The 11,773-nt window shown below is 54.4% G+C and overlaps 1 protein-coding gene across 4 annotated transcripts in view; it reads left to right on the top strand.

The window, feature by feature from the left end:
- The window catches only part of MAFF (MAF bZIP transcription factor F), a 22,274-nt gene extending 13,055 nt beyond the window's left edge, over positions 1 to 9,219 (top strand). For 3 of the 4 annotated variants that reach the window (XM_017861289.1, XM_017861291.1, XM_017861292.1), the window contains exons 2-3: positions 6,540 to 6,606; positions 7,125 to 9,219. In XM_017861289.1, coding sequence (XP_017716778.1) covers positions 6,571 to 6,606; positions 7,125 to 7,583 — 495 coding nt within the window. In that variant the 5' untranslated portion in view covers positions 6,540 to 6,570 and the 3' untranslated portion in view covers positions 7,584 to 9,219. Of the gene's footprint in view, positions 1 to 2,275; positions 2,283 to 6,539; positions 6,607 to 7,124 lie in introns of those variants that run through there. The other variant, XM_017861290.1, reaches the window with a different exon arrangement.
- The last annotated feature ends 2,554 nt before the right edge of the window (positions 9,220 to 11,773 follow it).

The raw sequence follows: 11,773 nt of genomic DNA, 5'->3' as shown, positions 1-11,773 counted from the left end.
ATTTTTTAGTAGAGACGGGGTTTCACCGTGTTAGCCAGGATGGTCTCGATCTCCTGACCTCGTGATCTGCCCGTTTCGGCCTCCCAAAGTGCTGGGATTACAGGCTTGAGCCACCGCGCCCGGCCTAATTTTCATTTTTTAAGAGGTGGGGTCTTGCTTTGTCACCCAGGGAGTGCAGTGGCAGGATCACAGCTCATTGCCGCCTTGAATTCCTGGGCTCAAGGGGTCCTCCTGCCTCAGCCTCCTGAGTAGCTGGGACCACAGGTGTGCACCACTGCACCCGGCTAATCTTTTTATTTTTTGGAGATGAAGTCTAGCCATCTTGCCCAGGTTGGTCTCGAACTCTCAGGCCTGAATTCTACCCCATGCTGGCTGTATGAGCCTGGATTACTCTATTGCCCTCTCTGGGCATTACCTCAGGATTGGGCAAACCAGGGAGATGACGGTGTGAAGGGACCAGGTTTCAGTCCTGGGCCTTTGCAGATATTCATTCACACCTGTTGTGTGACTTCAAGCAAGTGATGCCCATCTCTGGGTCTCTACTTCCCCTTGGGTAAAGTGAGGAGGCAGGACCTGATGGCCTCGAAGGGTCTTTCCTGCAGTTCCCTGTGTGACTGCCGCCAGCTGGGAGATGCTGAATCAGAGTGACACCCCAGTGCTGGCTACAGGCCTGACCCCTCCTAGACAGACAGCAATTCTAACCTCCCAGGTGCTCACTGACCTCTGCAGTGTATACCACTTGATTGCACCAAAACCCTGCGAGGCAAGTATTATTCGGATCCTTTAAATGGGAAAGTGGAGACCCAGAGAGATGGAGTGGCTCACCTCAGGTCACACAGCCTGAGAAAACAGAGATGGGACTTAAACCCAAGCTTGACTCCCAATCCAGTGCTCCTTTCCCTGTTTCCCACACCCCGCCTTTGGGCCCAAAGTCACGTGGATGGGATCCCCTCTGTTCTCTTCCCATTCTCCTAGCATCTGTACTGTCTCTGCCAACAGGCGCAAGGAAGCAGCTGGAGAGGAGGAAGAATTAGAGACAGGGCCAGGAGGTACTGAATGATGTTTCAGCTTGGAACTTGGTTTGGACACTGACGAGCTGGGTAATGGTGTCAGAGTCTCCATCCATCCACCCTTCCCCAGTGTCTGCTCCCTGCCAGGTCTTGAGATGGGTGGCCTCAAGCACCCAGAGCTGATTCAGCCTCTCCCTGTCTGGTGGAGAGACAGCAAGGAAACACAACTCATTACACACAGGGGTAGGGGTGCCTAACAAGTCCTAGGGATCAGGGAGGGCTTCCTGGAGGAGGAGATGTCTACACCCAGGGCAAAAGGATGAGTAGGAGTCTGCCAAAGTAGAGGGGAGTAAGGGGAGAGAGATGTCATGGGGTAGGAGGTGGCTCAGAGGCAAGACAGTGCGGGTGGGAGGAAGTGAAAGAAATTCTGTGTGGCTGGAGCAGAGTGGAGGTGGCAGTGGTAGGAAATGGGCGTGGGGCTGGACACACAGGGCCTGGGGTGCTGTGAGGGTAGGTCTGGACTCTGTCCTTAGGATAGTAGGGAACTATCTATCTATGGAACTAACTATCTATGGAAGGTTTTTGTTTTGTTTTGTTTTGTTTGAGACGGAGTATTACTCTGTCGCCCAGGCTAGAGTGCAGTGGCGTGATCTCGGCTCACTGCAAGCTCCGCCTCCCGGGTTCACATTGTTCTCCTGCCTCAGCCTCCTGAGTAGCTGGGACTACAGGCGCCCACCGCCACGCCCAGCTAACTTTTTTTGTATTTTTTTCGTAGAGACAGGGTTTCACCGTGTTAGCCAGGATGGTCTCAAATCTCCTGACCTCGTGATCCGCCCGCCTCAGCCTCCAAAAGTGCTGGGATTACAGGCATAAGCCACCCTGCCCAGCTGAACCATGGACGGTTTTAATCTGGTTGGTGGCATGGTCAGATTCACATGGTGCAAAGATTGTCCAGCTGCTGTGTGGGGATGAGCTGAGGGCAGCAGGAAGGTGTGCTGGGACCTCCCCAGGTGTGTGTAGGGCAGTGAGTGTGACCACTTAAGAGGCCTCCATTGGGTCGGGCACAGTGGCTCACACCTATAATCCCAGCACTTCAGGAGGCCAAGGCAGGTGGATCACCTGAGGTTAGGAGTTCGAGACCAGCCTGACCAATATGGTGAAACCCTGTCTCTACTAAAAATACAAAAATTAGCTGGGCATGGTGGTAGGCGCCTGTAGTCCCAGCTATTCAGGAGGCTGAGGCAGAACGAATCTCTTGAACCCAGGAGGCGGGTGTTGCAGTGAGCTGAGATCCTGCCACTGCACTCCAGCCTAGGCGACAGAGCCAGACTCCATCTCAAAAAAAAAAAAAAGGCCTGCATTGAAGGGTAGAATCAGTGAGGGTGACATGTAAACGTCTCCAGATACTGTCTGAAAGGTCAGGTAGCCCACAGATCTCATATGACTTTTCCAGGTAGGATGGGAGTGCACAGAGGCCCCCAAGGAGAGCTAGGTAGGCAGCCAGGGCCTGCCTGAGCCCCCTAGGATTTGAAGTGCTAGGCAGGGAAACTGAGGCCAGAGCCCAGGCTAAGCCGGCATGTTCAGCAGTGGGGGTTGCAGCTCAGGGTTCACCCCATGAAGCCACTGGTCTTCACCATGGATCCACACAGGGGTCTAAAGCTACCTGGGTCCTGACCTGGCACTCTGGGTCCACCCAGCTACCCCCAGCGCAACCTGTGTGACTCCTAAGACTCTCCTTCTTAAGGGCCACAGTGGCTGCCCCATCAGGGGATCTCTGCAAGCATCAACTTCCTTCTGTCCCACTCCTTCCTTCCCTCTAAACTGCCAGACCCCCTGACTGTGTGGGCTGGGAGGGGCTAGGGAGTTTCCTGAGAAGCCCTGGACTGTCCCCACCTCGGCCTGAGTCACACTGAGAACTCAGCAAGGATTCCTTGAGCATCTATGAGGTGCCAGGCGCTCTTCCAGGCACGGGGGAGGCCCCGGTGAATGAGGTATAAGCTCTGCCCTCATGGAGCTGGCATTCTAATCGGAGGACTGGGAGGGACAACACTGAACACCACTGAACACCCACCATATATGTGAGTGATGATAATTACACATGAGAAAACCTGAAGTGGGGAAGGAACATGGGGAGTCTGTATGTGTGTGTGTGTGTGTGTGTGCGCGCGCGTGCGTGTCTGTGTGTATCAGGGGTTGCAAATTCTAAATTGAGTGAACATGAGATCTGAAGAGACCTGAGGGGGTGACAGAACAAACTTTGTGGCTATCTAGGGAATAAAGATGCCAGCAGAGGCCATGAGCGGTGGCTCATGCCTATAATCCCAATACTTTGGGAGGCAGAGGCAGGCAGATCGCTTGAGCCCAGGAGTTCAAGATCAGCCTGGGCAACACGGTGAAACTTTGTCTGTACAAAAAGTACAAAAGGCCGGGCGCGGTGGCTCATGCCTGTAATCCCAGCACTTTGGGAGGCCGAGACGGGCGGATCATGGTCAGGGGATCGAGACCATCCTGGCTAACACGGTGAAACCCCGTCTCTACTAAAAAATACAAAAAAATTAGCCGGGTGAGGTGGCAGGCGCCTGTAGTCCCAGCTACTCGGGAGGCTGAGGCAGGAGAATGGAATGGCGTAAACCCAGGAGGCGGAGCTTGCAGTGAGCTGAGATCTGGCCACTGCACCCCAGCCTGGGAGATAGAGCCAGACTCCGTCTCAAAAAAAATAAAAAAGTACAAAAATTGGCCAGGTTTGGTGGCATGCACCTGTAGTTCCAGCTACTAGAGAGGCTGAGGTAGGAGGACTACTTGAGCCTGGGAGTTTGAGGTTGCAGTGAGCTTTGACCGTGTCACTGCACTCCTGCCTATAACAGAGTGAGTGAGACCCTGTATAAAAAAAAAAAAAAAAACGAAAACAAAAAAATGCCATCAGAGGGACCAGTGCAAAGACCCTGGAGAGGAGCATGCATCCTGTGTTGAGGAACAGCAGGTGAGGCTGAGGCAGAGGAAGCAAAGGGGAGCCAAGCAGGACTGAGGTCGGAGAGGGCGTGCTGGGGAGCACTTTCTTTTCTTTTTTGAGATGGAGTCTCACTGTGTCATCCAGGCTGGAATGCAGTGGTGTGATCTTGGCTCACTGCAACCTCCACCTCCCGGGTTCAAGTGATTCTTCTGCCTCAGCCTCCTGAGTAGCTGGGACTACAGGCGCCCACCACCACGCCTGGCTAATTTTTGTATTTTTAGTAGAGATGGGGGTTTCACCATGTTGGCCACGCTGGTCTCGATCTCCTGACCTTGTGATCCACCCACCTTGGCCTCCCCAAAATGCTGGGATTACAGGTGTGAGCCACCGCGCCCGGCCACTGGGGATCACTTTCTGCAGCACATTGTGGGCCATGGTGACGACTCTGGCTTTACTCCAGTGAGCCGTGGGAAGGTCCTGAGAGAGGCGTGACATGAGCTGACTTAACACAGCTACCTGTGTCACCCAGGGGGAAAGTGAGGCACAGAGAGAGTGGCTAACCTACCAGAACCCCACAACTAGTGAGCGAGACCACCTCCAAAATGCCCCAGGTGTGTCTGGCACCAAGGTCCATGTACTTTCCATTTCTCCACCTTGTCCCTGGGAGACACTTCGGTCCTGCCAGAATGTGTCAGAGGCTGAGCCGACCTGTGAGGTCAGCCCTGCAGACAGCTCAAGGAACCAGGGCTTGGACCTGGCCTCTTGCCCTCTGCTGTCCACCAAACTGGGTAATGCTCTTTCCGATATGGCATGTGTTTATAGGATGCTACAGCTCAGATCACAAAACATCTTCCTTTGTTTTCTTTTTACTTTTTTTTTTTTTTTTTTTGAGATAAAGTCTCGCTCTGTCACCTAGGCTGGGGGGCAGTGGCGCAATCTCGGCTCACTGTAACCTCCACTTCCCAGGTTCAAGCAATTCTCCTGCCTCAGCCTCTCGAATAGCTGGGACTACAGGTGTGCACCACCACACCTGGCTAATTTTTGTATTTTTGGTAGAGATGGAGTTTCGCCATGTTGGCCAGGCTGGTCTCGAACTCCTGAACTCAGGTGATCTGCCCACCTCAGTCTCCTAAAGTGCTGGGATTACAGGCGTTAGCCACTGCGCCCAGCCTATCTTCCTTCATTTTCCTTGGCTTCTTATTACTGCCCCCTCCCTTTGGAGACAGATGAGAAAACTCGCGTTCACAAGGAATGGCAGAGTAGATCCTATCAGCTAGGGACAGAGCGGACTGCTGATTTAAAGGGGCTTTTGGGAGTTGGTCCCCTTCTCCAGCCCAGAGCAATGACCACTGACCCTCCATGAGTTTTATTCACCTTTGTCTCCCCATTACCAACTACATGTTTGGCAAAGAGTAGCTGCTCAATAAATAGTTATTGAAGGAGCATGCAGCTGTCAGGCATGTGGGAGGGGGGATTAGGAGATGAGAGGCCCTCAGTGATCTAGGGATGGCTGCCCCATCTGCCTAGGGCATGCTGAGTTAGTGTGGGGCAGTCCCCAGGCAGCTGGGAAAGCTTTTCCAAAACAGAGGTCTAGATGAAGGAGGCCTGGGGAGAGAGGGGATTGGCTGATATTGTATCTTATGGGGTGCCAGGTGGGCTTTATAAAAAGGCATTTACTGGCAGGGTGCAGTGGCTCAAGCCTGTAATCCCAGCACTTTGGGAGGCTGAGACGGGTGGATCACGAGGTCAGGAGATCGAGACCATCCTGGCTAACACGGTGAAACCCCGCCTCTACTAAAAAAAATACAAAAAAACTAGCCGGGCGAGGTGGCGGGCGCCTGTAGTCCCAGCTACTCGGGAGGCTGAGGCAGGAGAATGGCGTAAACCTGGGAGGCGGAACTTGCAGTGAGCCGAGATCCGGCCACTGCACTCCAGCTTGGGCGACAGAGCGAGACTCCGTCTCAAAAAAAAAAAAAAAAAAAAGAAAAGTTCTGAAAAATCAAATCAAAGGCACATATCCAAGCCCCATGTGGAAGAATGGTCAGGAGAGGGACATCTATTCATTTGGTGCACACTTACTGAGCCATCTACTATATACCAAGCACTTATTTAGGCATATTGATGCCATGGTGAGACAGGCAAGGCCTCTGCCTTCATGGGCTTCCGTTTTGGTGGAGGAGGAGTGGGAAGGAGAAACAGATCATAGATGAGGAACCAAGCATGAGAAATGCAGAAGAGGTGACTGTTACAAGGGTTAATAGGCGGGGTTATGTGATGTGACACAAAGAGGCGTTTAGCCGGAATGGTCAAAGAAGACCTCTCGAGGAGGTGACATTGGGCAAACACCTAAATGATGACGAGTCACCATGGGGAGCTAGAACAGTAAAGAGAACAGCATGTGCACAGCTCCCAGGCTGGAAGGAGCCATTCAAGGAGGCCTGTGGAGCAATGTGGAGAGAGGAAGGTGGCAGGTTCTAAGATAGCAGAGGCCTTGAATGGCAAGGTAGTGAGTTTGGATTTTATTCTAAATGGGAAAACAAAAACAAAACAAGGTGACTTTGACCTCCTTTCTACCCTAGGTCTGCGGCCCAGAGGGCACCTTCTGCAAACATGTCTGTGGATCCCCTATCCAGCAAAGCTCTAAAGGTGAGGAGCCAGCCTCTGTCAACCCAGTGAAGCCCTCCCTCCCTGCCCATGCAGAGCCTCCTCATCCCAACTTCCCCTTCTTTCCTGGAATCCCCTGGGTGGCATCAGGCTTTCATGATGCCGAAGGGAAGGGCCACAGCCACAGGCTGGGACTAGGAGGCCTGGGCTCTGGTCACAGGCTGCATGTCCCTGGGGTAGGTCACTTCCCTCTCCATCCTCCTTCCCCATCGAGTCAATTCCCCCTGGGGCATTCAAAGGTGCTTTCCGGGCTGGGTTTCTCTGGCTGAGTCCAGGGCTTGGCGCTAGGTTAGAATTCAGGTTGAGCCCCGGGGTGGCCTCCTTTTGTGTCCGGATCCTAGTTTGGCCTGGTTTCCCCTTCCTGGATTCCTGCTCCCCTTCGGGGTTTTGGATCAAGTCCAACCACCACCTCGGCGGCTAAGGCGGTGAAAGAGGAACACCGAGGTGTGGAGCGGGGCACCGTCCCCAGTCCCTGGGCCTCAGTTTCCCCATGCCCGCAGATCAAGCGAGAGCTGAGTGAGAACACGCCGCACCTGTCGGACGAGGCGCTGATGGGGCTGTCGGTGCGCGAGCTGAACCGGCACCTGCGCGGGCTCTCGGCCGAAGAGGTGACACGGCTCAAGCAGCGGCGCCGCACACTCAAAAACCGCGGCTACGCCGCCAGCTGCCGCGTGAAGCGCGTGTGCCAAAAGGAGGAGCTGCAGAAGCAGAAGTCGGAGCTGGAGCGCGAGGTGGACAAGCTGGCGCGCGAGAATGCCGCCATGCGCCTGGAGCTCGACGCGCTGCGCGGCAAGTGCGAGGCACTGCAGGGCTTCGCGCGCTCAGTGGCCGCAGCCCGCGGGCCCACCACGCTCGTGGCGCCAGCCAGCGTCATCACCATCGTCAAGTCCACCCCGGGCTCGGGGTCTGGCCCCGCCCCCGGAGCGGACCCCGCCCACGGCCCGGCCTCTTGCTCCTAGTGCCCGCCCCCGCTATGCCCCAGCCACGCCCCTCCGGCTCCAGCTCCCTCCCCAAAGTGCCTGAGCGCCGCCTCTGTGCCCAGGCCCCATTTGTCTGCAGCACTGGCCCCTTGGTGCACACACACTCCCTCCGTGGGCCCTGTCTTCCTCTTGCAGCCCCCAAAACTTGGACCGAATGGCCCTGGGAAGGGGAACTTTGGTAGGTTGGGGATGGGACAGAGGTCTGGATCTGGGATCGCCCTTGGCTGAAAGTTTAGCCTTTTTAGATTGAGAGATACAGAGCCGGCTTAGAGAACAGCTGTTGGGGGAGAAGAGGGCACCCCTCATCTTGGAAACTGCTCTGATTGTGCCAATATGCCCTCCAAACCCTCCCAGGATTCAGAGCTAGGTTTGGCTGTCTGTGACTTACGGGCCGTCCTGCTGAGAAACTGCACTGAAGAGATGCCTCCACCTCTGGTTGAGGCCTGGGGGTGCCTGACCCTCCGAAACTAAAAGAGTGGGTAGGAAGACTAGTGAAACCCAGTTCACAGATGGGGAAACAGGCCCGAGGTCACATTTCACTTAGTGGTTGTGCTGGGACCAAAACCTGGGTTTCCTCACTGCTGCCCTAAGATTCCAGCCATGGTTTTCAGGGGGACAGTGCACAGGGACTCAGAAAGGTGGTGGGAGGGCATCCCTGGCCTGGGAGACCACTCGCTGCAAGGGAGGGGGAGAGAAGCAGAGGGAGAGAGAAGGTGACATGGATGGAAGAGTGGGAAGGAGCTGGCCTGTTTCAGCCCTAGGCTGTCCCTGCAGCCAGGGTGTCCGGGGGCTGGCCAGTCAGAGAAATGGGGCCATGGACTGCTGTGGCAAATAGGGAGACAAGGAGACAGACCCTGCAGTCCCACTACAGCCTGGAGTGGGGTCCTAAGAAGAAGGGTACCACCTCGACCTCTGTCAGTGACCACTGTGTGGTGGGGGCTGACCCCTGCCTTTGATTGTCATTCACCTGGGAAGCCCAGCCTCAAGTCCCTCCCCCAACACTGTCCACACTGCCCCTCCCCACTGTTTATTTATTGCACGGATCTAAGTTATTCTCCCCAGCCAGAGCCTGAGCTCCTGTTCCCTGGGGAAAGTGGCGTATGGCCCTGAGCTGGACTTTATATTTTATATCTGCAAATAAATCACATTTTATCTTATATTTAGGGAAAGCCGGATAGCAACAACAAAAAATGTTTAAGCCAGGCACGGTGGCTCACACCTGTAATCCCAGCACTTTGGGAGGCCAAGGAGGGGGATCGCTTGAGTCCAAGAGTTTGAGACCAGCCTGGACAACATGGTGAAACCCCATCTCTACAAAAAATACAAAAATTAGCCATGCTTGGTGGCTCATCATGCCTGTAGTCCCAGCTACTTGGGAGGCTGAGGCAGGAGGATCACTTAAGCCCAGAAGGCAGAGGTTGTAGTGAGTTGAGATCGCACCACTGCACTCCAGCCTGGGCAACACAGCAAAACTCTGTCTCAAAAAAAAAAAGTTTAAAAATATTGCCCGGCTCCTAGAATTTATTTATTTCCTGACTTACAGCAAGCGAGTTATCGCCTTCTGTATTTTGTAGACTTTCTAAATAAAGTCAAGTTCTTTTTCCACAGAGAATAAGTGTGTATCTTGGACTATCTTTGTTGGGGAGGGGTGTCTAGAATGGGTTTCTGCTTTCAACCCCGTGGGGCCTCTGGTGGTGGGGAGGGCTAGTGCACATCACCAGCTGTTGCACAGGGTATGAGGTGGGGTGGAGACGGCTACAGAGACCAGCGGTGCTGAAACTGCGATCCTTCCTTTTGGTTGCTTAGAGCACAGGAGCTCCTGGGGAAGACAAAGCCATGAACACAATGAAATTTAGAGCTACATTCTGGTGGAGCATGGTGGCTCACACCTGTAATCCCAGCACTTTGGGAGGCTGAAGCAAGAGGATTATTTTAGACTAGGAGTCCAAGATGAACCGGGGCAACATAGTGAGACCCCATCTCTACAAAAAATAAAAAATAATTAGCCACGTATGGTGGTACACGTGCCTATTGTTCCAGCTACTGGAGAGGCTGAGGTGGGAGGATCACTTGAGGCCAGGAGTTTGAGACCAGTCTGGGCAACATAGCAAGACCCCCATCTCTACAAGAAATTTAAAAATAAGAAAACAGGCTGGGCACGGTGGCTCACACCTATAATCCCAGCACTCTGGGAGGCCGAGGCGGGTGGATCATTTGAGGTTAGGAGTTCAAGACCAGCCTGACCAACATGGTGAAACCTCATCTCTACTACACACACACACACACACACACACACACACACACACAAAACCACCCGAGTGTGGTGGTGCATGTCTGTAGTCCCGGCTACTCGGGAGGTTGAGACAGCGGAATTGCTTAAACCCGGGAAGCGGAGGTTGCAGCGAGCTGAGATCGCGCCACTGCACTCCAGCCTGGGTGACAGAGCGAGACTCCATCTCAAAAAAAAAAAAAAAAAAATTAGCCGTACTGGTGTGGTTGAGCCCAGGAGTTCGAGGCTGCAGTGAGCTATGATTGCACCACTGCACAATCTAGGTGACAGAGACCCTGTCTCAAAAGAAACTTAGGGTTAAATTCCCTGGGCATCCCTTTAGTGAACAAGACACTCCCACCCAGAGAGGAAAAATCCCAGATTTCGGAGTCATTTTTCCAGCACTTTCACACTGAGGTCTGATTTTCTACAGCCAAGTAGAAACAACTATCTTCCCTGTTTCAGAAGGCCCAAGGAGGCAGAGTGGCTTTCCCAGCCCGTCTGCAGACCTAAACCATACCCCCGTGTCTTGACCTAGGCCTCAAACTCACTAATTTCAACCTAATCTGCCAGCCCTTCTGGGGCACCCTGAAGGAGCAGTGGAGTCTACTGTGGTCTGTGGGTCACGGCAACTGGGGTTTGAATCTAGGTGTCTGTTCTTAGCTGTGGGATCTTTGGTATTTATTTGATTTCTCACAGCCTCAGTTTACCCATCTGTAAAATGAAGATGCTATGGGGCATGAAGCGTGAAAAACCCTGGGGACCCTGTGCTACAAGTTTTTTTTTTTTTTTTTGAGGCGGAGTCTCGCTCTGTCGCCCAGACTGGAGTGCAGTGGCCGGATCTCAGCTCACTGCAAGCTCCACCTCCCAGGTTTATGCCATTCTCCTGCCTCAGCCTCCCGAGTAGCTGGGACTACAGGCGCCTGCCACTTAGCCCGGCTAGTTTTTCGTATTTTTTAGTAGAGATGGGGTTTCACCGTGTTAGCCAGGATGGTCTCGATCTCCTGACCTCGTGATTCGCCCATCTCGGCCTCCCAAAGTGCTGGGATTACAGGCTTGAGCCACCGTGCCCGGCCGGGCTGCAAGTTTTAACACTCAGAACACACATTTACAGTGGCACAGACCGGGGTGAGGTCAACTGTGGGGCTGGGTATGGGGCCGGTGGGGTAAGGCACCAGCTGGGCAAAGGTGCAGGATTTGAGTCCTGGAAAGGGCCAAATCGCATAGGTCGGCCACGTCCACAGGGCTTTCTCCCCTTCTCAGGCTGGGGCTCGGTGCTTTCCCTGCCAAGACCATGACCCTGAAATACTGAGTTCAGTCCTGCAGGAGGGGCAGCAGGAAGCTGCGGGAGGACGCAGGACCCGCCTCGGGAGGCTGGCGGGAATTCCCCCACCCACGCTGCATTCCTGAGTGCTCCCGTCAGCAGCAAGCCAGGCCCTGAGAAGGCATGCGGTACTGGAGAGACCAGGCACTGTGCCCACAGCCAGAGGCCCCCTGCCCCAGGGTCCCTGGCCCTGATGGTCCCAGGGTGGAGGATGGGCCCAGAGATGCAGGAAGCTTGTCTGGAAGGGGGATCCCAGGAAATCCTGCGAGAAGCCTGCAGGAGCGGGGCTGCCAGCATGTGGGCCCCATCGACCTGGCTGACCAAACAGGGAAGGAGCATTGACCACCTGCGGCCCGGCTGTCCTGGGGGGGAGCTTCCTGGGGGTTGGGGAAACCCTTTGTCCGAGGGGGGCCTGGGCCTTGACCTTGGTCCCTGTGAATCTGAACCCCCATCACTTAAGGGTTACACACAGGAAGGAAAGAGTTTCCTAAGCCGCCCCTGCCCACAGCCACTCCACCCACTCCAAACCCAACACAGGGGGCAGGGAGGAGGAAGGAAAAACCTCAGCCACAGGCG

The sequence above is a fragment of the Rhinopithecus bieti genome, unplaced genomic scaffold (assembly GCF_001698545.2).
Source record: "Rhinopithecus bieti isolate Rb0 unplaced genomic scaffold, ASM169854v2 scaffold_56975, whole genome shotgun sequence".
Lineage (NCBI taxonomy): Eukaryota > Metazoa > Chordata > Mammalia > Primates > Cercopithecidae > Rhinopithecus > Rhinopithecus bieti.
Note: the sequence above shows the minus strand (reverse complement) of the source record. Positions and strands in the feature narration are given on the sequence as shown.